At 36.7% G+C, this 26,505-nt stretch overlaps 1 protein-coding gene across 1 annotated transcript in view; it reads left to right on the top strand.

Moving 5' to 3' along the window:
- Positions 1-26,505, top strand: part of DNAH11 (dynein axonemal heavy chain 11) — a 317,894-nt gene that overhangs the window by 30,567 nt on the left and 260,822 nt on the right. The window contains exons 9-14 of the mRNA XM_079931174.1: positions 13,421-13,537; positions 20,337-20,474; positions 20,792-20,916; positions 21,476-21,671; positions 23,959-24,063; positions 24,214-24,606. Coding sequence (XP_079787300.1) covers positions 13,421-13,537; positions 20,337-20,474; positions 20,792-20,916; positions 21,476-21,671; positions 23,959-24,063; positions 24,214-24,606 — 1,074 coding nt within the window. The remainder of the gene's footprint in view (positions 1-13,420; positions 13,538-20,336; positions 20,475-20,791; positions 20,917-21,475; positions 21,672-23,958; positions 24,064-24,213; positions 24,607-26,505) is intronic.

Here is a 26,505-nt window from a genome sequence, read left to right as displayed (position 1 = left end):
CTTCTTCCTATGGAACTCTTTGAGATCCAGACCATTAGGGGGAGAGACTTGCTTTCTAATTTATTTAATTGAAACATGTAACATTGTGCATATTTAAGGTGTACAGCATGTTAATTTGATACATTTATATATTTTAATAGCCAGTGTAGTGATTATTAGCACCTCTATCGTGTTGCATAGTTATCCTTTCTTTTTTAGTGGTGGAAATCATTGAGTTGTAGTCTCGTAGCAAGTTTGATGTTAGTGAATATAGACAACAATTTGTATCATTTTGAACTTGGTAAGAGACTTGCTTTCTTAATTGTATTTAACTGATGGGCAGGTGACTTGAGGCTCAGCAGCTTGGTTTTTACCGACATTCTGAGCTGTAGCTTGAGTAAATAAAATTCCCTAGATAACTAAGCAAGGATGGTGGATATTCTTGAGAGTAACCTCTTGGCTCCACTAGTGTCTGTTAATGAGTCCATTAATAATTACTGAACAAGTGTTGGGTGCCAGGCATCACGCCAAACCTTTACACACATTCCTGCTTAATTCTAGCTGTAACCCTGAGAGTGACCACCCAGGCAGATGAGGATATGTAAATTACCCGAGATTACACAGTTCCAGGGAGTGGAACAGAGATTCCAACCCAGAACTCTCAACCTATCAGGTTTTTTTTGTTGTGCCATGTCAGTTCTTTAGTGTTTATCACCCTCATTGCGTCTTCCTAGAAATGAAGGGAATAAATTCATCTGGGGCAACTGGAGGAACTCACCTGAGGACCTGTGCCCTGAGGTGGTGTGATCCAAGATGCTGTGGCTAGTTTCCTTTTGCCTGCTAGTTTTTAGTAGGAAGATTGATCCAGGTACCTAGCCCGCCATTACTCCAGTATCTAAAATTCACTTTAAAAGTAGTTATTAATCTGTACTAGCTTGTGTTCTAGTTCCTACAATTAGTTTTCTGTTCTGTTCTAGTCTCCTGAACTATTTATTAATTCTTTTGCTATTACAGTGTGTAGCATTTAAAAATTTTAACTACATAAATTTCTTATTAGTCATCTGTAGGATTTTCAGGTCTTGCCTGCTTACTTTTCAAGGAAAAATTGATTATTTAAAAACATTACTTACTTGTTCTTTTGGAAAGGTAACATGCAAAAATGCAAAAATTTAGTCCCGTTCTTCTCATTCCCTGCTTTTCCCCCTAGTCTTTCATTTTCCTTCCCCAAGGACATTTACCATTATGAGTTTCTTATATAATGTTCCAGTGATACATGGTGCATGTACTAGTGTATACATGGGTGTATGTATTTTGAATTCTGTTTTTGCACTCATAGCATCCTCTACAGATCATGTATACCTTTTGTCACTTAATATATTTTAGCAGTCATTCTGTATCACTGCAATAGCATTACCTATTTTTAGAAAAACAATTGTATATTATTCCGTGAATTTATGTATTATTTATTTTTTAAAGTTATTTAAAGTAGTAGATATCACTGTTTAAAAATTTACTTAGGAGCTTCTTCTGGGAAGATGGAGTAGATGTACTTTTCCGTTTTCCTCTAAGTACAACTACAGTACCGGTCACTGTGTAAAAGACACATAAGAAGACTCTGAAAGGTGAAAAGAAGAAGACAGATGGACCCAAAAGACAACATAGTGATGAGTTACCTGAATTTCCTTCTTGCCTGAAATAATGCAGACCTAGAGGTGAAGACACTGGCAACCTGGAAACACCAGTGGTCACAGACATTAAAAACCTCAATTAAAGCCTGATCCCTCTCAAGAAAGGGACAGCCTGGCAAGACAGAAAACTTGTAGACTGCAGTCTCTCTTGTCCGGAAAAATATCACAGAAGAAACTGTTCCCTACCCCCATCCATGCCAGCAAAGACTGTATGGGGAGACTAGACTTACAGCCAATGTGTAAAATGCTACCCCACCCAGTCCACACCTCCACTGGGGTGGTATCAGTGATGGCCAAGTAGGGAGTCATGATTTTCATCCTAGCTAGCCAGTTATGAGCTCACTCTCTGTGATGTCAGTGGAGAACACATGAGAATCCTGAATTTCTTTCCTCACCCAGAAGTGTCCTTTACCCCACTAGGGTAGTGTCACAGGAAGCCTCTAGAAAGTCAGTGCTTTCACCATGACCAAATAGTAACCAGGTCACCAGTACTGTGACATCTGTTGAGACCACATGGGAAACTGGAACACCCAGCCATAACAGGAGCTCCCCACCCTTAGGTATTAATGGTTGCTGAGTGGAGAAACTGGACTTCTGTCTCCACTTGACAGTAAAGGGGCCAGAGCAGTATTGTAGAATGCTAGCAAAAACTGAAGGTTTAAATAAAATCCAGTCTCATAATATGAAACATAGTATGAAAACATCCAGGTTCAATAAAAATGTACTCATTATACCAAGAACCAGGAAGATCTCAACTGAACAAAAAGAGACAACTAATAGATGTCACCATTGAGATAAGACATGTTAGAATTATCTGACAGGCTTTATAGAGCCATGCCAAAAATGCTTCAACAAGCAATTATCAACATAATGAAACAAATAAAAAATAACCTCAGTAAAGAAATAGAAATTCTCAGCAAAGAAATAGAAGATATAAAAAACAAATTGGAATTTTAGAGCTGAAAAAAATAAAAATACACTGCATAGTGATTTGAGTTCAGTGTCAGGATGGAGTGACAGAGGAAAGAATCAGTGAACTGGAAGATGAAACAATAGAAAGCACTCAGTCTGAACAACAGAGAAGGTAGACTGAAAGTAAATGAGCAGAGCCTTAGGGACTTATAAGACTGTAACAGATCTAGCACTAGTGTCCTCAAAGTTCCAGAAAGAGAGGAGAAAGACCATGAAGCTGAAAGTCTCAGAGAAGTAGCTGGAAACCACCTAAATTTGGCAAGAGACATAAACCTACAGATTCAAGAGGATATCAGTAGCAGAAAGGTAAACCCAGGGATAAACCCAGGGAAATCCATGCCAAGACACATCATAATTAAACTTCTGAAAACTGAAGATAAAAAAATCTCAGAAGTAGTGAGAGAGAAAGCACAACTTACCCAAGCGGAAAAAATGGTTTGAATCACAGTGGTTTTCTTATCAGAAATCACAAGGGCCAGAAGGAAATGGCAAAATATTTTTAAGTGCTGAAAGACAAGAATTGTTAACTCAGAATTCTGTACCCAGTTAAAAATACCCTTCAAGAATCAAGGGGGGGATATCAAGAAATTCTTAGACCAAAAAAAAAACCCTAATAATTTGTCACTAGTAGACTGATCCTTAAAGAATGGCTAAAGGAAGTTCTTAATACAGAAAGGAGGTGATAAAGAAGGGAACCTTGGAACAGCAGGAAGAATGTGGTATGTAGAAATAAGTGTAAATACAATAGAATTTCCTTCTCCTCTTGAGTTTTCTAAATAATGTTTCATGGTGGAAGCAAAAATTATAACATTCTCTGTGGTTCTAAATGTATGTACAGAAAGTATTTAAGACCATTATAAATGGAAGAGAGTAAAGGGATCAAAATAGAAGGAAGGTTTTTTTCTGTATATAAAATTGTGGTAAAATGTATTTTACATTAAATTTAGCATTTAAACCATTTGTGAGTACGATTCAGTGGCGTTAAGTATATTCACAATGTTGTGCAACCATCACTGCTATCCACTTCCAGAACATTTCATCATCCCAAACAAAAACTTTGCACCCATTAAATGATAACTCTTCATTGCCCCCTCCCCTTGGTACCTGGTAATATCTGTTCTACTTTCTCTCTCTATGAATTTATTTATTTTAGATACCTCATATGAGTGGACTCAAAATAATTCTTTTGTGTGTGGCTTATTTCACTTAGCATAAGCCTTTAAGTTTCATCCATATTGTAGCATGTGTCACAATTTCCTTTAATCCCTTTTTAAGGCTAAATTATCCTTTTTAATTTAATTCCTTTTTAAGGCTAAATCTATTTTATATATATATATATATATATATATATATAATGTATTTTGTTTATTCATTTATTGATTGATGCTTGCTTGTGTCCACCTCTTTGGCTCTTGTGAATAATGGTGCTATGAACATTGTTGAGCGAGTATCTGTGTCATCCCTGCTTTCAATTCTTATGGATACGTACCTAAGATTAAAATTGCTGGATCATATGGTAATTCTATTTTGAACTGTTTGAGGAATTTCCAAACTGTTTTCCATAGTGGTTGAACTATTTTGTCTTCCCACCAGTAATGCAGGATTCCAATGTTAGCACATCCGCATCAACACTTATTATTTTTCATTATTTTGGATAATAGCCATATTAGTGACCATGAAGTAATACTTCATTGTGGTTTGATTTGCATTCCATAATGATTAGTGATGTTGGTCATCTTTTCATGTGTTTATTAGGCATCTTTATGCCTTTGGAGAAATGTCTATTCAAGTCTTTTGCTCATTTTTGAATTGGATTCCTTTGTTGTTGGGTTGTAGGAGTTCTTATATTCTGGACATTAACCCCTGATCAGATGTATGACTTGAAAATACTTTCTTCCATTCCATGGGTTGTTTTTCAGACCCATGGTAGTGTCCTTTGATGCACAAAAGTTTTTAATTTTGATGAAGTCAAATTTATCTTTTGTTGCCAATGCGTTCAGTGTCATATCCAAGAAATGATTGCTAAATCCAATGTCATGAAGATTTTCTCCAGTATTTTCTCCTAAGAGTTTTATACTTTTAGCTCTTACATTTAGGTCTTTGATAAATATTGAGTTAATTTTTGTATATCTTGTAAGGATCCAACTTTGTTGCTCATAAATACCATATAGAAGTGCAACTGATTTTTGCATCCTGCAACTTTGCTGAATTACCTCTGATAGTGGTTTTGTTTTGGTTTTGGTTTTGCTTTTGGTGCAGAATCTTTAGAGTTTTCTAAGTATAAAATCATGTCATGTATTAACAGAGATAATTTTACTTATTCCTTTTCAGTTTGGATGCCTTTTATTTCTTTTTCTCACCTAATTGCTCTAACTAGTGTTTCCCCAGCTAGTATTGAATAGAAGTGGTGGAAGTGGAACATCCTTGCCTTGTTCCTGATCATAGGGGGAAATCTTTTAGTCTTTCATCACGGAGTATGCTGTTACCTGTGGGTTCTTCATAGATGGCCTTTATCATGTTAAGGAAGTTTCCTTCCATTTCTAGTTTATTGATTGTTTTTATCATTTAAGGGTGTTGAATTTTTTTTTTTTTTTACATCAGTTGAGATGATCATGTGGTCTTTTCCGTCATTCTATTAATGTGGTCTACTGACATTGATTTTTATTTGCCATCCTTGCATTCTGGGAATAAACCCACTTGGTCATGGTGTGTGATCCTTTTAGTATGCTGCTGGATTCCGTTTGCGACTTTTTGTTGAGAGTGTTGGTATCGCTATTTATAAGGAATACCAGTCTGTAGTTTTCTTGTAATGTCTTTATTTGGCTTTGGTGTCAGGGCAATATTTATCTGACAGGATGAGTTAGGAAGTGTTATATCTTCAATTTTTTTTGCAAGGGTTTGAGAAGGATTGGTATTAATTCTTCTTTAAATGTTTGGTGGTATTCATCAGTAAGCTGTCTGGTCCTAGGCTTTTTTGTTATTGTTGAAGTGTTTTTGATTACTGATTAAATCTCCTTACTAGTTATAGGCTTATTCAGTTTTTCCTTCACGATTCAGTCTTGGTAGGTTGTGTGTTTCTGTTTGTTCATTTCATTTGTGTTATAGAGTTTGGTGTACACTTGTTCATAGCATATTTTTATAATCTTTTTTATTTCTGAATTACCCAGCATTCATTTTAGTAATTTGAGTTTCTTTTTTCATTAGTCAATCTAGCTAAATGTCAATTTCATTTTCTTTTTCAAAGAGCAAACTTTTGGTTTTGTTGATTTTCTCTATTTTTCTGTTGTTTACTTCCTTTATCTCTATTCCAATCTTGATTTTTTTTCTTCCTTCTGCTAGCTTTGGGATTAGTTTGCTGTTTTTCAACTCCTATAAGGTGTAAAATTAGGTTATTCATTTGAGATCCTTTTTTTAATGTATGTCTTTACAGTGATAAATTTTCAATCTTAACACTGCTTCTGATGCATTCCCTAAGTTTGAGTATGTTGGATTTTTTCCCCATTTGTCTCAATGTATTCTTAATTTCCTAGATGATTTCTTCCTTGACTCATTGGTTGTGGGAGGTAAGATTTTATACTTTACTTGAACTGATGATAGATGGCAACATTAGACACTGATGTATATATAATGTAATAAAGTAATATCTAGAGCAATATAAAGAGACAGACTTAAAACACTATAGGTACATCAAATATAATGCTAAAAAATTTCAAATAGAGTTGCAGAAAAACAAGAAAAAACAGAACAAATGGACAGCAAATAAAATGGCAGACTTAAACCCTAACATGGTAATAATTACATTAAATGTAAATGGTATAAGTACACCAATACAAAGACAGAGATTAGCAGAGTGGATTAAAAAAGTGACCAAATTATATGTTTTCTTTCAGAAACTCACTTCAAATATAGTCATATATGCAGATTAAAAGTAAACAGAAAAAGACATATCATGCAAACATTAATCAAAGGATAGCAGTAAAGAAAGCAGTAATAGCTATATAAATATCAGGTAAAGTATACTTCATAGCAGGAAAAAAAAAAAGAATACCAGGAAGGGACATTATGTAATGATAAAATAAAAGGGTAAATCTACCAAGAAGATATAGCAATCCTAGATGTGTATGCATCAAACAACAGAGCAGCAAAATATGTGATTCAAAAACTGGTAGAACTGAGAAAGAAAACAGACAAATCCACAATTCTAGTTGGAGACTTCAATGCTTCCTTCTCAGTGATTGAAAGAACAACCAGATGAAATATCAGCAAGGATCTAAAAGAACTCAATACCATCAGCCAAGAGGATCTAATTGACATTTATAAAACACTCCATGCCACAACAGCAGAATTCACATTATTTTCAAGTGCTTGTGAAACATGTACCATGATATGCCATATCCTGGACCATAAGACAAACCTCAACAAATTTAAAAGATATGACATCCTACATAGTACATTCCTTGATGACAGTGGAATCAAACTAGAAATCAATAACGGAAACCTAACAGGAAAATCTCTAAACACTTAAAGATCACATTTCTAAATATTCCATGAATCAAAGAAGTAGTCTCAAGAGAAATAAAGTGTAGAGAACTGAATGAAAAGGAAATACAGTATATCAAAATTTGTGGCAACAGCTAAAGCAGTTCTGAGGGATATTTATAGCACTAAATGCATACATTAAAAAAGAAGAAAATCTCAAATCAATAATCTGTTTCCACCCTAAGAACCTAGAAAAAATAGGAGAGCAAATAGATACAAATCAATCAGAAAGAAGGAAATAATCAGAAGAAAGAAAGAGCAGAAATCAATGAAATTGAAAAGAAAGAATAGAGAAAAGTCAGTGAAAGTAAGAGTTCTTTGAAAAGACAAAGCTCTAGCAAGACTACAAAGAAACAAAGACAAATTACCAATATCAGGAGTAAAAAATAGCTACAATTACATCATCAACAGATATCAAAAAAATGGGGAATACCAAAAAACAAAAGAATAACATCTACACACATAAGTTTGATAACTTAGATGAAATGAACCAATTCCTAAAAAAATTAGAGCTACCACAACTCACTCAATATGAAATAAATATTTTAAATTGACATATAATTGACATGTAACATTGTATTAGTTTTAGTGTGCAACAGGTCCCCGGTCCACGGCTTCTTAGGAGGCGAGGCGCACAGCAGGAGGTGAGTGTCAGACGAGCGAGCAGTGCTTCGTCTGCCACTCCCCATCTCTCACATTAACACCTGAAACATCCCCCACCCCGGCCGGTCTGTGGAAAGATGGTCTTCCACGAAACTGGTCCCTAGTGCCAAAAAGGTTGGGGGCCACTGGTGTACAACATAATAATATGATACATGTATATGTTGTGAAATGATTGTCACAGTAAGTTTACTTAACATCTGTTGTCACACATAAATTTTTTCTTGTGAGGGTGAGATAATTTGAATAACACTATAACTATTAAAGAAATTGGATTTGTGATTAAAGACTCCCCTGAAGAAAATGTTCATGCTGAGGTTGTTCCTAGGAGAATTTTACCAAATATTTAAGAATTACAGGCGCACCTCAATTTTTTTTTTTTTTTTAAATCAAAGGTCCATGGCAACCCTGTGTTGAGCATCATTTTTCCAATAGCATTTGCTCACTTCGTGTCTCTCACATTTTGGTAGTTCTCACAATATTTCAAACTTTGTTATTACTGTATTTGTTATGGTCATCTGTGATAGATCTGTGATCTTTGGTGTTATTACTGTGACTCACTGAAGGCTCAGAAGATTGTTAATATTTTTTAGTAATAATTTAGTAATTTTTCAATTAAGGTATATACATTTTTTAGACATAATGCTATTGCACACTTAGTGTAATAGCACTATTACACTTAGTGTAATTACACTATAGTGTAAACATAACTCTTATACACACTGGGAAACAAAAAAAATTCATGTGACTTGCTTTATTGTGGTAACCACTTCATTTCAGTGGTCTGGAACTAAACTTCAATGTCACCAAGTTATACCTGTGACACCAGTTCTACACAGTCTCTTCCAGAAATACAAGTGAAGGTAACACTTTCCCATTTGTTTTACAAAGCTAGTAGGTTTTACTCTGCTGCCAAAACCAGCTAAGACAGTGCAAAGAAGTGAAAAGTGCAAGCTCTTATCCCTCATAAACATAGGTACAAAATCCTTAAATTATTAGCAAATAGAATTCCACAGTATACAAAAAGAATTCTACACCATGTCCCTAGGGGGTTTATTCTAGGGATGCAAGGCTGGTTCAATATTTGAAAATCAGTGTAATCCCAATATTAACAGGTGAAAGAAGAGAAATATCATAATTGTGTTAATCGATGCATTAAAATTTTTTTACTGGAGTATAGTTGATTTACAATGTGTTTCAGGTGTACAGCAAAATGAATCAGTTATACATATTTATATCCATTCTTTTTCAGATTCTTTTCCCATATAGGTTATTACGGAATATTGAGTAGAGTCCCCTGTGCTATACAGTGGGTTCCTATTAGTTATCTGTTTTACACATAGTAGCATGTATATGTCAATCCTAATCTCCTAATTTATCACTTCCCTCCACGTTTCACCTTTGGTAACCACAAGTTTGATTTCAAAATCTGTGAGTCTGTTTCTGATCTGTAAATAAGTTCATTTGTATCTTTTTTTTTTTTTTTTTTTGGGCCACACTGCATAGTATGCAAGATCTTTGTTCCCTGACCAGGGATCAAACCTGTGCCCCCTGCAGTGGAAGCACAGAGTCCTAACCAGTGGACTGCCAGGGAATTCCCCATCTGTATCATTTTTTTAAAATTAAATTTCATATATAAATGATACCATATGATATTTGTCTTTCTCTGTCTGACTTAGTGTGATGGTATCCACATCCATCCATGTTGCTGCAAATGGCGTTATTTCATTCTTTTTTTATGGCTGAGTAATATTCCATTGTATATATATACCACATCTTTATCCATTCCTCTGTCAATGGACGTTTAGGTTGCTTCCATGTCTTGGCCATTGTAAATAGTGCTGCAGTGAACATTGGGGTGCATGTGTCTTTTTGAATTGTGGTTTTCTCTGGATATATTCCCCGGAGTTGGGATTGCTGGATCATATGGTAGTTCAATTTTTAGTTTTGTAAGGAACCTCCCTACTGTTCTCCATAATGGTTGTACCAATTTACATTCCCACCAATAGTGTAGGAGTGTTTTCCCTTTTCTCCACACCCTTTCCAGCATTTATTGTTTGTAGATATTTTGATGATGGCCATTCTGACCTGTGTGAGGTGATACATCATTGCAGTTTTGATTTGCATTTCTCTAATAATTAGTGACATTGAACATCTTTTCATGTGCTTTTTTGGCCATCTGCGTGTTTTCTTTGGAGAAATGCCTGTTTAGATCTTCTGCCCATTTTTTAATTGGGTTGTTTGGGGTTTTTGGGTACTGAGGTGTATGAGCTGTTTGTATATTTTGGAGATTAATCCCTTGTCGGTAGCTTGCAAATGTTTCCTCCTGTTCTGTGGGTTGTCTTTTTGTTTTGTTTATGGTTTCGTTTGCTGTGCAAAAGCTTTTAAGTTTAGTTAGGTCCCATTGGTTTATTTTTGTTTTTATTTTCATTACTCTAGGAGGTAGATCCAGAAAGATACTGCTGTGATTTATGTCACAGAGTGTTCTGCCTGTGTTTTACTCTAAGAGTTTTACGTTTCCAGCCTTACATTTAGGTCTTTAATCCATTTTGAGTTTAGTTTTGTATATGGTGTTAGGGAGTGTTCTAATTTCCTTCTTTTACATGTAGCTGTCCAGTTTTTCTAGCACCACTTATTGAAGAGACTGTCTTTTCTCCATTGTATATTCTTGCCTCCTTTGTGATAGTTTAGTAGTTTAAAAACTTCGATGCATTAAATTTTTGGCTAAATTCAACATCCATTCATGATAAAAACTCTTAGAAATAGGAATAGAGGGGGCCTTCCTCAAATTGATAAAGAGTATCTACCAAAAGCCTAAAGGATATTTTACATAATGGAAAGGACCTGCCTAAGTCCCAAACACATAGCATATTATTCGGCTGCCTACTCAGCATCTCCACTTAGATACTTAATAGATGTCACCAACATGCAAAACTGAACCCCTGCTTTACCTCTCCCCATACCTATTCTTCCTTGTCTTCTCCAACTCATTAAATAGTCCATATAATGTACTACTTATTACAAAACCTTGGAGTCATCCATGATCTTGCTCTTTTCTTATGATAAACATCAGATAAACCCTGAAAATATACCCGGATCTCATCTTTGACCCGGGTTATTGCATTTGCTCCTCAACCTCTTCTTCAGCCCCTGTCTTGGCTCCATCAGGGTCTGTTCTTCACACAGCTGCTTGATTGCCTTTTAGGAGCTAAATCAGACCATGGCATTTCTCTAGCTAAAACTTCAAAATTTCCCACGTCACTAATAAGGGCAATTTTGGAGTTTTTACAATATAGAAAAAATGGTTTTCAGTAATACCAGCATATTCTTTATTCTTCAGTAAGTATTGAGAAACAGCTCTGTGTTGGGAACCTCATTAAATATTGGCACTTTCACTGTGAAAAGAGACATGGCTACTATACTCATAGTTTAAAATCCAGGGGGAGAATCCAGGTTGGCACTTACACAGTGTGCTTAGTGCTAGGGTATGAAATGTACAGAGTACTATGGGATCATTTGTGAAGGGCCCCTTTCGAGAGGAGGTGAAAGGGAAACTGAGACAATACTTGAAAGATAAATGGAACTGAAAAAAAAAATAGAAATGAAACAGGTGATGAGTAGGTGAAAAGAAAGTGATGAGCAGAAAATTGTATTACACACAGAGAATGAGTATGATAAGGCAGGTGTGGCTAGATCCTGGTGTATGAAAGGGGGAGAGGTACTGGAATAGTTGGGAGCAGTAAGTAGGGCCCAGATCACAGAGGGCTTGTAGGTGAGGTTAAGACTTTTAGACTTTACCCTAAGAAATTAGGATTCTGAATTGAGATAATGGTGAACTTTGAGTACGAGAGTGACATAAGATTTCTATTTTAGAAAGCTTATTTAGATTGCAGTTAGAATGATGGGAGAGATGAGATTAAAGGCAAAGAGAGTTGTTAGAAAATGGTTAACAGAAATCCAGCTAAATGGTAATGGTGATCTGGAGGGTGATGCCTGGACTAATGAAGAATAGGTAGTTAGGAGAAAAGATTGACAGCAGTTGACCGAGAGAGGAAGAAGTGAAAGAGATTGCCAAAGTTTCTGTTAGGGTTTACAGAATGAGGAGTGGCTTTATAGAGAGGATGATGAGTTCTGATTTGTATAAAACAAATTTCAATTATCTGTGGGACTTCCTAGGGGAGAAGTTCTATCAGCAGTTCTGAATTCAGGTTGAGTGACAAAAAAGAGGTTAGGAGAGATATCAATTATGGAAATGAAAGTTTGTTTCCTCCCTGAGATCTTATTTGCTGATTGTTCAAATAACCTTTGAGGATCTTAAGTGGTATGTTCTTTGTTGCCATACTGAGAAGAAGAGTAAGTTAGGCTTGTTTACAACTTGTTGGGCATTTGTGTGTACTTTTAAAAGTCAGCGAGCCTTGAATGAAGAGACTGTTTGGCCCTACTTCGTAAGTGGAGACTTCCTCTTGATGCTAAATATGACATGGTTGTATATGACACATAGTGCTCTAGAACTTTGCCGTTACACTGTTATAGTGTGTGTTCAATTCAGCATAAGGTGTATTCCTTCATACAAACATCCAGAATCATGCTTGGAGTGTGGACTTTGGAGCCAGGTTACCTGGCTTTAAGTTCTGGCCCTGCCATTAAGTAGGGGTAAGATTGTGGGCATTAAACTTCTTTGAGTTTACTTTGTTGCCTACAAAATGTAAGAATATTACCTACATCATGTGGTTAGAATTGAGTTAATAATGTAAAGCATTTAGAATAGAATTGAATAAATGTTAGCTGTCATTATTATTATTAATAAGAGGAGGCTCAGTTTATGGTGGTAACAAAGGACTTCTTTATGTTAAGTGTGTGGTGTGCACTCCTGGGGCGGTTTGACTGGGAAGCCCAAAGTGTTTCTGAATTTCTGAGACTTCACTGAAGACTGAATTGTAATGCTGTGCAGATGATGGTTATTCTTTCACTGTTTCATTCTTTGTAATTATGGGAGTGGGTGTTTATGTATTAGGAGAAAACTGGGGGTTGTTAACTGCATATTAATAAGAAACTGGGAAAGCAGGAAGAGTATTATGTTTTGTCTGTATCACTAATGATGCTTTCTTACAGACAGACCTGTGGATTTTAGTTCTCACTTGAAGAAATAGTGTTTCCTGGCAGGGTTTCTGCTCCATGAAAAACAAAATAAAAAACTTCCTGTTTAAACTTATAGGTGGACTAAAGTTATAATAAGATGGGTTATTTTTTTTTTCCTTTTTCTTTTCTGAAAACCTTTGCTTTTTCATTTATAATCAAAATAGTATGGAGAAGGATAGAGTGATAGGCCAAAGTACTAATGTTGGGGTCTGAGCCAGTGAAAAGGATTGTGGAAATGTGAGCTGGAAGTGCTAAATGTTCAGTGCGCCTATAAGGCTGCCACTTGAATAATAAGTCAGATACAGCTCTTTCTTTGTCTCTCCTGGAATCCTGCTGTGAAAAATAAATTCATTCACAGAGAGAGAGGTGTCACACTTTTGTGGTTGATATTTTCACTGTTGGATTCTTTCCTGTAAACTAATATTTTATTTTGAATTTTATAGGAATTTGAAAGTGATTATGTTGTGTTTAAGTCCAAAACTTTGGATTTTGACAGAAGGCTCGGGACAATTCTTTGTGAAGCTTTCTTTAACTGCAATGGTCTGGAAGCTGCATTTAAGGTTAGTTCTGAAGAAGTTATCAGGAAAAAATGTTTTACTAGTGAATAAGACTATTGGATGAAAAGGGGGAATACATTCCTTTCTCATCCAGGTAAACTCTTAACTAGTCACATTCTCTTCATATGAAGCTCACTGAATTATAAGCTTTGAATAATGTACTAATGAGTGATGAAGTTTACTTTGGACAGAGTCAGTTTTAGGATACTTGACTATTGATCTTTGCTTCAATTCATTGTTTCAGCTTTCATTACCTTTAGAGCAAGTTTGGTATGGCCTGTGAACTATCAATTCAAAATTAAGCTACAGTGAAAAGTGAAAACTCTCTGTTAACTCAAGAATTTCTTTTCTTTGCCATTGTTTACATAGGTTGGGTTCATCTGCCCACTTTATTAATCTGACTGAAATAAATAGCAATTTATACACTGTTTTTCATCAGGCATAAGACACCGTTGATTATCAGACACACCAGTGTTTATCAACAAAAGAATATGCTGCCAAAAAATTATGATGCTGTTGATTATATAACATAGTCTAGTTTCAGAGGTGTTAAAACATGAAAGAGTGTTTGTCGTAGAATTGATGAAATACAGTATAGACGTATGAATAGTTGCAGAAAAGAAAAGCATCCTGAGAGTCCTCCCAAGTAGAAAGCTTGTAACGGGTAATCGGGGCACCTTGTGAAACTTGCTTGTCAAAGAAGAGAATTGCAAGTCAAGCGTAAACTTAGATGACATCCCCAAAGAGGAATGAGGCCTCAGTGTCAGCAGAAACACAGCTAGAGAATCACGGACACAATTCATTGAAGATGGCAGTGCAAAACAGTATAACAGGCGCAGGCTTTGTCGGAGATACTTGTTTGATTTTGATCTTAAAATTCAAATAAATGGGTCAGATGGCGGTTAAGTGGCTAGTGTCTTCTATCCCCATCAAGCATTTTAACAGAGAAGTCACGAGACTCAAATAGTTCTCTCTTAAGAGCCCTTGGATGAAACTGAGATGCTGCCAGCTGAAATATATAGCCTGTTGTTATAAAATAACACCACCTGTCATCCCATCTCTCAGAAATTACTATTGTATTTATTACTGCCCTTCCTTTTCTTTGACTAGATATGCATACATATTTCTCTTTGCAAAAAATGACATATTCTGATCCTTGTTAATCTTTTTGTAACCCTTTCAGGAAGGAGTGAATCATAAAAATTTTTCTTTTGTAACAATTCAACAGTATTATTTTTAGTGGCTATGTAGTAGTCTATCGTATTCTCTGTAACTGGACCTCTTTTCATGCTTTTAGAAATAACTTCAAGAAAGAATGTAGAATGAAATCTCAGTTACAGAGGTTACAGAGGCTCCTACCGTTTCTAATTCAAACCTCTCTCCTTGCCCTTTTCACAACCATTCATATGGATTCTATTTTAGTATATGGCCAGTTATTTTTTCTAAAGAATTTTATCTCTTTTTTGTCATGTATTTTGTTTCTTTAACTTTCCACATATTTGTACCTTGTCTGCTGCAAAATATAACGTGAGATGGTGCCCTTATAAGCTCTCCAGGGGTGGGACATCATCTTAAGAGTTTTTGTTATATCTAGATCACCTTCTGCAACACCTTGTATAAAGCAGGCACTTAATAACTGTGACATTAGGAGGGCTGACTGGTTGTCAGAGTCCTGAAATGACACAAAGATGAAGGTAACTGCAGCAAGAGTCGTGGCAGAAGAAAAAAATTACAGGGTTGTGTATTTAGGGGAGAAAATGATTTCTACCATAGGTACAGGATGATGGAACTCCAACCAGTTACCGTTGTGTCCCAGGGAATAAATACTTGCAGACTGTTCTCTGAAGACCACGATTCAGTACCTGCTCTTGGCAAAGACATGAGCAGGAAGGGCCCTGGAACCAAACAGTGTAAAGCTGTGGCTCAGACCCTACAGGGTGGGCACTCAATAAAAATTAAAAGAAAATGCTGGGGCTTCCCTGGTGGTGCAGTGGTTGAGAATCCACCTGCCGATGCAGGGGACACGGGTTTGTGCCCTGGTCCAGGAGGATCCCACATGCCGCGGAGCGGCTGGGCCCGTGAGCCATGGCCGCTGAGCCTGCGCTCTGCAACGGGAGAGGCCACAACAGTGAGAGGCCTGCGTACCACAAAAAAAAACAAACAAACAAACAAACAAAACACTGAAATGCTGATGGATGGCTTTCTAAAATTTACAGTTTCTTTGCATGCAGGGAGACTGAAGTAAGACAAGTGTCTAGAAAAGTCTTTAGATGAAATAATAGAAAACTAGAAAATTGTGAAGTGTATATGGTTCAAGTGGCAGCAAATTAAAAAAATCTTTGAAAAAGACAAACCTAGGAAAAATATAAATATTACATAATGAAACTGAGAAGTAGAAGAAAATCAAGGTAAACCTTACAGATCTCCAGTGGGATAATTAGGAAGGAAGCATGTATTGGGAATCAGTCTTGAATCTTTTGAGGTTGATATGAAGGACAATGTCTGTACTCTCCATAAAAAAACTCTTAGTTCCAACGTGACAAGGAAACCGGAAGTTCAAATGACGTTTATTCTCATCCTGGAGGGTAATTTTTATGTATCTGTGATGTTGAAAAATTAAGGTAATGTATACTGCATAAAAGATTAAGACTCTGTTTACTACTACTTTCTGGCTTCACAACCTCCCCAAAGCATATTTTCTCTCTGTCTTTCCTATTTTACACTTGGACTTAAGTCCCACTAAGCGTATCAGGTGGTCAAAATGAGATGTCGCTGGGAAACTTCTGGTATTGTTCCAGTTGCGGTTCATATGATAAGGGCTTGAAAGAGAATGTTGTGAAATAAATATGTTTCCCTACTATAGTTGGAGTACACTTCTTTGTGAAATCTATGAGGCAATGTTTACTTCAGAATGTTAACATCAAGTCCAAAGTTAACAAAACAGTGGTTGTAAGAAGAAAGTTAATACTTTGCATTTTGCTAGGTAGCAGCTAACTAAGTAGATTTTAAATATTTAGTAGTTTCTACAGTAATTTTTTTTGAAGTATAGTTGATTTGTTTCAGGTGGTCAGCAAAGTGATTCAGTTATATATATGTGTGTGTATATATATATATATGTGTGTATATATATATATATATATATACACACACACACATATATACCTATTCTTTTTCAGAGTCTTTTCCCTTATAGATTATTACAAGATATGGAGTATAGTTCCCTGTGCTATACAGTAGGTCTTTGTTATCTATTTTATATATACTAATGTGTATATGTTAATCCCAAACTCCTAATTTATCCCTCCCCAATCCCTCGGCCCTTTGGTAAACATAAGATTGTTTTCTATGTCTGTGAGTCTCTTTTTGTTTTGCAAATAAGTTCATTGGTATCATTTTTTAGATTCCACATGTAAGTGATATCATATGATTCTTGTCTTTGTCTGGCTTACTTAGTGTGATGATCACTAGGTCCATCCATGTTGCTGCAAATGGTGTTATTTCATTTTTCTATGGCTGAGTAATATTTCATCGTATATATATATACCATATCTTCTTTATCCATTCATCTGTCAATGGACATTTGGGTTGCTTCCATGTCTTGGCTATTGTAAATAGTGCTACTATGAACATTGGGGTGCATGTGTCTTTTTGAGTTAAAGTTTTCTGTGGATATATATGCCAGGAATGGGATTGTTGGATCACATGGTAACTATTTTTAGTTTTTTAAGGAACCTCCATACTGCTCTCCATAGTGGCTGCACCAATTTACATTCCCACCAACAGTTCTACAGTAGGTATAATTGATATTACCAGAAGAAAAGCCAGTGTGTGTTTGTCTAAACTGGCCTCTTAAGATATGGTTAGATTTACATTTCAGTTGGTATAATTTTTTCCTTGTGTTGATTTTTTTAGTAAGTACAGTTTTTGAAAATGTTTACAAATTGTTTACAATGATGCTGTTTTTTAATAAAAACAAATTTGGGGGAACACCCATTAGTTTTCTAAGAGGAAGAACAAAGCTCTTTCTTTTGCCATGTCACATCACTAGCAAGGCACAAACCTTAGTGTATGGTTTTCTGTCACCTTGATGATATTTAGTTATTTTGAGAAGCTATCTCCTTTTATTTCAGAGAAAGTATCTATATAACAGACCAAATAGCTCACATTTTCTGAAGCCCACATAGAGTAAGTAAATAACAAAATAGCAATTTTAAATGGCACCTTGGCTGATGAGTTCCTACACAAGGCAGCAGAGGCTCTGATGCCAGACTGCCCAGTGTTCATGTCAAATGCCAACTCTGCACTAGCTGTGAAAATTTGGGCAAGTTATCCCCTTCCCATAACTCACTTCCCCTATCTGGAGCATGTGGTAACAATAGCATTTTTAACACCCTTAAAATATAGTCCCTGGCACCTAGTCAGCATTCTATAAACATTGCTTGTACAAAAATATGTATGTTTACTACGTTATTTTGTTTGCAAAGAAAGCTGTCTCACACTGATGCACAGAAGAATCCCCGTGGGGCAGAAGACAAGACAGGAGGCAAATAGAAATCCAAGGTTAGGTTCACCAGACAGCTCAGCTTTGTGGAAACAGGGGGTCAAGGTTACTTTGAGATGACCGAGCGGAGGGAGTTCTGGAACTACATACTTCTCCTTACTGGTCATGTGATTCTGTTTTAGTTCACGTGTCTGCTTTTTCTGTCCCCTTACTCACTGGCTTCCTCTGCTCACTAGTCCAGTTGACCCTTGAACAATGCAGGGGTTAGGAGCACTGACCTCCTATGTAGTTGAAAATCACTGTTTAACTTTTGGCTCCCCCAGAACTTAACTAACAGTAGCCTACTGTTGACCGGAAGCCTTACCAATAATGAGCGTTCGATTAATACATATTTTGTATATGTATTATATAATGTATTCTTATGATAAAGTCAGCCAGAGAAAAGAAAATGTTATTAAGAAAATCATAAGGAAGAGAAAACATCTTTACAAGACTGTACTCTATCGATACCGTGAGTTTATGTCATCTGTTTACAAGATGAATCATCAGTACCTACATCAGTATTGCCTTGCACAATACAAAACACTGTAGATCTTATATGTATTACTAACACTAGACATAAAGAAATGAAAAGATAATGTGAAAAATTCATATTTATTTACAGCTATAATGATTCATTGATAAAAAGAAGCAGAAATATGATTGCTTTATGGTAGCCTAGTGTAATAAATAGGATTGTTTCACGGGAGCCTAGCCTGTACACTAATGATTGAATCATTATAAAACTTTTATGGCATAGAGTATTACAGTCATACTCTACTATAATATTGGAAACATTATTTTAAAAAAACCACCTGTGATGATAGGCTGATATTCAGTTTCTCCAATTATGAGAGAAAGGCATACTGTATGGTAGTGTAATTTTTTGAAAGCAAAGTTATAAAACAGTAAGAAAACTAACACATTATCAATTTGATTTTAAATAACACCTTATATCTATGTAGGGATAGACTAGTATCTACATATGTTTCATGCACTCATGACATACCTTTTCTTAAATTTTTTGATATTTCTTGGCAGTGTGGTTTGTCTTGTCTGAGAACAATTTTCAAATTGTCGCAATTCTCCAAAAAATTTACCAGTGTATTTATTGAGAAAGTTTTGTGTAAAAGTGGACCCACGCATTTCAAGCTCGTTTTGTCAAGGTTCAACTGTAGGTTCTTTTCACTCGTAAATTTTACTGGCATAGGTTCAGCCTGCCATGCCCTCATTCTTTTTCTGAGAAAGACTCCAATTATCTCAAGGCATTGGTTTCAACCAGTACTTTGACACTGAAGGAACTGTCAGCCCGTGGAGTGCTTGTCCTTGGAACAGGTCGCCACTGCTGCCCCAGCTGCTGTGTTGGGGGTAGCTGGGTCCTGTGGTACAAAACATGGGCGGCCATGGGCAGGACGGTCACTGTGACTGATGCTTCAGGTGTAACTATTTTTTTAAAATTTATTTTATAAAATAAAAGTATAGTTGAAGTATAGTTGATTTATTGGGTTGGCCAAAAAGTTTGGATTTTTCCATAAGACGTTACTTGGCAAACAGAAATTCTAAGTCTAGAGGACATACAGCAGATTACACTTAGCAAATATGAAGATGTTTTCTTTTTTTTTTTTTTAACAGTTGGGAATTTTATAGCTTTCCTCTTTCTCCTCAAATTGTATGTTTTTAAAAAAAATTTATTGAAGTGCAATTGATTTACAGTGTTGTGTTAATTTCTGCTGTACAGCAAAGTGATTCAGTTATACATTCTTTTTCATATTCTTTTCCATTATGGTTTATCACAGGATAACAGTATAATTATTAACGTGTGACCTAGAGGTCCTTGATATGGCTTTCCTTATTCTAAAGAGTATCTGTGTAGGAGGGAAGAGCAAATAAGAAGTACGCAATCTTGCTTCTGTTCTTAAATCTGCAAAGCATCTTTTACAATGTTTCCTGGTGTCCAACAGGAAGTAGGGGTGTCGGCTGTGATCAGGGATTTCTAACAGACAGTGGTTTGCTTCTGACTCCTCATTTTCTGCTGAGGAAGGGAAACTGCTTTACATTTAGAATTTGCTTTATTGGATGCATAGAAATTTTAGTGAGATGCTAAAGTGTTTTCAGTCTGAAGACATTTCAGGATACTTGCAGGGATCTAGATTTTTGCTTTGTATCTAGTCACCTAGGAAGTTTAATGGAGGAAATAGTGAATCGAGTATTTGTATTAAAAACCCATGGTGGTTAACCTTTCTTTCACTTTGATTTTTATAGCTTTTGACTGTATTTGGGAATTTCCTTGAGAAACCAGTTGTCATGGAAATTTTCAGCCCACGTTACAGCACACTTGTGCACATGTTCAGTGCAGAGTTGGATATGTGTAAGCAATTGTATAATGAACACGTGCAACAGGTGAGTGGGGGGGGATAAAGTCTGACAGACCCACAGTATCATATTTTGGGTCAGGGTGTCAAGTAGAGCTCCACTGAATGATAACTGAAGAGTAGATACAGGCTCTAAAATTGTTATGCGTTTATGTAATTGATTTCCTTATGGATATGAAGAACCTGCTTTAGGACAGTAACTCTTCTACTAATCAGGTTACTTTGCATGTATGTTCTTTATATTTGTACTGTAAATGTTCCAAAATTAACAATTGCCCACAAGGTTGGAGTGTGCCCTGATTAAATGTTCCCTTTCATCCTCTTCACCACAATATCAATTTGCAGATTGAACAAGGAAATGTAGTCCTTAACAAGAATATGCCATTTACCTCAGGAAATATCAAATGGGCTAAAGAGGTCATGGACCGACTTCAAATGTTTTGGTCAAACTTTGCATCTCTCCGTGATCTGTAAGTAGTTAGGCTTCTTTCGTGGTAACATTATCCCTTCGACACAGGCAATTTTTATATAGGGTAGTGAGCTGTTCATTTTAGCACTTAAAGAGTCACTGCCTTACTTAACTCTTGTCATTGCTTGGGCTCATTGAGAGGGATTTATCCCCATGGTTTGGGAGTATGTTTAGGACTTAGAACTTCATATATTTCCATGTTTTTAGGTCTTTTTTCGCTTTTCTATTTCACCCACAATATGTTGATAGCTTTTTGTTATTGTTTTTCCTTTCTCCAATAGCTAGCACTCCTGTTATTTTGCAGACTTTTGTATCTTTTTCTTTTCTTTGTAGGAATTGATAACTTGTTGCTGTTTGCATTTAGTAAAATATTTGGAGTTCCATTTATTTCATATCCTTTAAGGCACAGACTATGCAGAAGCATTATTTGACCTTTATTGATTTTCTTCCTGATTTTTATAGTGTACTTTCTTATTTCTATCATATATTACTGTAAAGTAGCTAAGCTGAGATCTATCTAATGTATAGAAAAGTAAAAAATAAAAAACATATTCCTACAGATTCTTGGAAAGTCCTGATGATGCCTGGATTTATCAGAAGTATACTGAAATGACAGCTTTGCTAGACCAGTTTGAAAATCGTATCTATAATGAATGGAAAAGTAATGTGGATGAAATCTGTGAATTCAATTTGAATCAACCCTTGGTTAAATTCAGTGCCATAAGTGGTCTTCTCGATGTTAACTTTGACCCAAAGGTAAGGGTTTGATATTTTTAAAACGTTTCATAGATGCCCTTTTTATTATAAGAATATTCCTCATACCTCCATTCATTTGTATTTTATTTTGGGAAAATGTCAGTGCTACGAGGACTATAACTAAAAACAACTTCTAATAGGTCTTTGTTTTAGGGATTTGCTTATCAAATTCTATATTAATTATTCTTTCTTGTTTTGTCTTGTAATTATTTATTTGCCACTCCCACTTTACTGGATAATGAGTTACTTGAGAGTAGGGTCCATTGGATTTCATCTTTGTGTGTCTAACATAGTGTCTGGCACTTGGTAACATTTAATAAATATTAACTCAATTGAACAGAATCGTTAGTCTTTGATCAGATGTTTTCTGGCTTAGGTTTTCTTGCCCTGTCTCATGGCAGTCCAACTGTATGCCTAGGAGGTGAAAGTTAGCCTCACTGAGTTTAATAGTCACAGTCTGTACTCAAATTCTGTTCTCTTTCCCCGAAATATTACAAAGAATTGCATCACTTATTTTTTCTTATTAACCTCAGCTCGGGTATATAAATATGTGACCTGGAGGACTGAGGGTTTGCTTTACCTTCTGATTTCATAAAACCAATTTATAGAAACTGAATTCCTGAGATGTTTTAGGGATAATCCCTACAATTTTACCTGAAGGGATTATAAACATACCAAATATATTGTACTAGTGAACCTATGGAGTGACAGCCTAAGGAAGTCAACTGGTTTACCTTCTAAAACATGTGGTCTTTTCCACAGAAACTGTGATTTAGGGCTACAGTCAGTTTTGCTACAACACGACATATGCATTCCTAAAATTCACTGCACTATGAAAGACTGCACAATAAAAAGTACATTGCTGATGGGGAAAATGAGGGTTAGGGTACAGTACTCAAAAACTTTGTCAGTGATAACGTTTAAAAAAATAAATAACTCAGACAGAAAGACAAATATTGTATGATATCACTTATATGTGGAATCTAAAAAATACAACAAACTAGTGAATATAACAGAAGAAGCAGACTCACAGATATAGAAAAGAGACTAGTGGTTACTCCTGGGGGGAGGGAAGGGGTGGGGCAACATAGGGGTAGGTGATTAAGAGGAACAAACTATTAGGTATAAAATAAGCTACAAGGATATATTATTGTACATCATGGGGAATATAGTAAGTGTTTTACAATACTATAAATGGAGTATAACCTTTAAAAATTGTGAATCACTATTGTACACATATAACTTACATAATATACAGCAACTATACTCCAATTAAAAAATAACAATAAAAACAGAAAACAAAAAAAGGAACTTAGGAAGAACAGTAGCATAGTTTTATACATTTTAAATGGTCAAGTAATATATAAATGCTCCAATGAATATAGTACTTTCCCTTGACAAAGACCTGAAGTTTGCTCAGGGAAGTGCATTATGACTTGTGCATTACTGTGAGGTGGTGGAAGGAAGGTCATTTGAAACCAGACAGAAAGTTGGGCCACCAGAAGTTGGATGGGCTGGCTCATCACACACCTATGAGTGGAGGGACCTGGTGGATGTTTGTGGTGTGTGCATATGAGCATTTTGCATATTCCTAAGCCTTTTTGTTCAGCTGGTTGCAGTTTTTAGCATTTACCTAGCTGTTTATTGCTGATGAAACTACAGCTAAGCAAAGACAAAACTTGTGGCATGTTCACAATCCTCCCTCATGTATAATCATGTTGTGTTTTCAAAACAAGCATTATTATAGAGCTAGCGGTGTTTGGAAAAGACCGAGGTCGGCTTATGGCCACGCATTTCAGATCTTGGCGTGTACATGTTGCTCTTTTTTTGCTTGAATTCTTTCTCTGACAGTGGGCCATAGCCAATGATTTCTACCTTTATTATTTATACTTCTGCATCATATGGAATGTATGATTGTTGCTTTTAAAAAACATAAGAAACAAAAGCCCCTTTGCCTTGACAGTTTGAAAATATTGTAATCATTGGATGAAATTTTAAGCGTTTGATTTTAAAAATAGAATGATATTCTTGGGCATCCCTGGTGGCGCAGTGGTTGAGAGTCCGCCTGCCGATGCATGGGACATGGGTTCGTGCCCCCCTTCCGCGAAGATCCCACATGCCGCGGAGCAGCTGGGCCCGTGAGCCATGGCCGCTGAGCCTGTGCGTCCAGAGCCTGTGTTCTGCAACGGGAGAGGCCACAACAGTGAGAGGCCCGCGTACCGCAAAAAAAAAAAAAAGAATGATATTCTTAAATCATGTTAAATAATCCTTGCTTTTCTTTTAATAGCTAGTGGCCGTATTAAGAGAAGTTAAATACCTTTTGATGTTGAAGAAATCAGACATACCGGATTCAGCCTTAGCCATCTTCAAAAAAAGAAACACTCTTTTAAAGGTCTGTGTTTTCAGATATTAGGGCAGATTTTGAATAGAAAGTTTGAATTTTAATTATTAACATGTAGACCTAAGATACTTCCATGCCTCCAAGAGAAAGTAGCTTTAACACATGTGGCCCTTTTTGTCTTGGGGTTTTCTTTTGAATCAGTCCATTGGAAATCTTGAACTTCTTGTGCAAGGATATAATAAGCTGAAACAGACTCTTCTGGAAGTTGAATACGCCCTGGTTGAGGAAGAGCTGAGGTCTGTGGATGAGGAACTGCAGGCAGCCGCCACATCACTGACATGGCAGGATGACTGCTGGGGGGACATCGAGAGGATGAAGACGGCCACCTCAGAGTTGGAGCGCAGAGTGGAGCATGCGCAGAACAACGTCAAAGTGATTCAGCAGACGATGCGGGCTTGGGTGGAGTGCACGCTCCTTCCCCGGAGAGAACACAGGCGGGAGACCGCCTTGACTTGGGAGAACAAGCGTGATTTGTTTACGAAAAAATACACGCTAATCCAGGAAGATGGCTGCAAGATACACAACTTGGTTGAGGTACTTGCTTTAAAGGCTTCGAAATGTATAGCAGATCCTTTCACTTAGTTTAGAAAAGAGCAAAAATAGGTAACCTAATAATGGAGGGCCCTTTTTCTGGGCCCAAAAGAACTTTAGGTATGGTTTTGTTAAGCATTGCAAATGGAGGAATATTTCTGTGGCCCTCGCTGTGCTCATTTCTGAGGGAAGAGATAGGAATGTGAGATCTTTTGATGAAACAGAAAGGCTAGAGATGGTGTCCTTACCTTGGTCATAGTTATCTCCTGTTTTGCTGAATGCCTCTGTGTGTCATCCGTCTTGTTTACCTCATCTCCTGTAACCCTTTCAGCCATGTCCTGAGGGTGGCAACAGTAGTTACTCTCCTTATAACAAGTACTTGAGTTTTTACAACAGTGATAGGCACTATTCCAGGGTTATCAGTGTAAGAGAAGACAAATAAAACAACAAGAACAAAGAACAGAAGGCAGAGAAACAAAAGCATAAAACAAAAAAGTCTCTTGCCTCTTGGATCTTACATCCTAGTTAGGGAAGATAGAAAGAGAAAATAACAAATATATAGTAGTATCTTCAATCGGTCACATGAGCAATGGTGAAAAATAAAGCAGAGATGGTGGGATAGAGAAGCAGTAGCAGGTGGGGTGGACACTGTGTATGAGGTAGTTAGAAAGGCCTCTTTACTAAGGTAGCATTTCTGCAGAGAACTGAAAGGGAATGCGCTAGGTGGGAAATGGAAGAAGGATGTTCTAGGTATCAAAGTACACAAGCTTTATGGTAGGAGTATGGGTCGCTTGTCTAAGGGTCAGTTAGAGAGCCAACATGCCTGAAGCAGAATTTCCAGGGGGAATAATAGTAGGTGATGAAGTTTGAAAGGGCTTAAGCGTACATCCCGCTGGATCAACGGGCCATTTTGAGAACTTTGGGTTTTACTCTGAGGGAATATAGCAGCTGGAGACTCTCTGCTCAGAAGCTTTCCCTGTTGAGTGTAAACTGCAGGGGGGTCAGGAGATGGTAGACAAGGAGACCGTTAGGAGATGAGTCTGTAATCCAAGTGAAGATGGCTTGGGTCCAGACGGTAGTGATAAAAAACAGTCGTATGCTGGATGTGTTTTGAAGGCAGAGTCAAGAGGATTTGCTGCGATCAGTCAGAGGAGAGAGAAGTTAAGATGACGTTGACGTTTTTGGTCTGGGCTGCTGGAAGAATAGAGTTTCCCTTTACTGATACGGGGAGGGCTGTGGCAGAGCAGATTTTGCAGGGAAAAGACAGGGTTTGTTTTTGGGCACATTAGTTAGACATGCCTGCCCAAGGGCAGATTTTTGCATAGGCTGGCATTGCAGTTGTGTGAAGAAAGGGTTTGAAGAGTAACAAACTTGCTCACCGAAAAGTAAGATGTGGTACATTTGATATGCTGTATTGAGTATGTGTCACAAGAAGAAAAGAAAGAAAAGAATTCATATGGATTTCAAAGTTTCTGTTGACTTCCAAGTTTGTCTGAAACATGTAAGAAAGTTTTAATTTTCCCTACTGGTAACAATTTGCTAGGACAAAGACTTTGCCTTCTTAGATGACTGCCTGTGTTAGCATCTTTGGGCTGCTGTAACAAAGTACCACAAATGGATGTCTTAAAGCAATGAAATGTATTCTCTCTCAGTCTGGAGGCTAGAAGTCTGAAATCAAGGTGGGGGCAGGGCCATGCTCCCTCTGAAGGCTCCCCCTGAGGCCTGGGTAGCCTTGAGGGAATCTCAGGGATGTTCTGATATGTAAAGAAGGTATATATCTGGAAAGTTGTTTTTTCAGCAATGTCTTAACTTAGTCATGACCTCGACTGTTCCTAGTTTGCCGAGATGGCTGTGAATTATTCTGCGACTTTCAGGACATCCTTACAAGTGTTTATGCATTGG

The sequence above is a fragment of the Stenella coeruleoalba genome (assembly GCF_951394435.1).
Source record: "Stenella coeruleoalba genome assembly, chromosome: 9".
Classification (NCBI taxonomy): domain Eukaryota; kingdom Metazoa; phylum Chordata; class Mammalia; order Artiodactyla; family Delphinidae; genus Stenella; species Stenella coeruleoalba.
The sequence above is the reverse complement of the archived record's forward strand: the minus strand, read 5'-3'. Positions and strand labels throughout refer to the sequence as shown.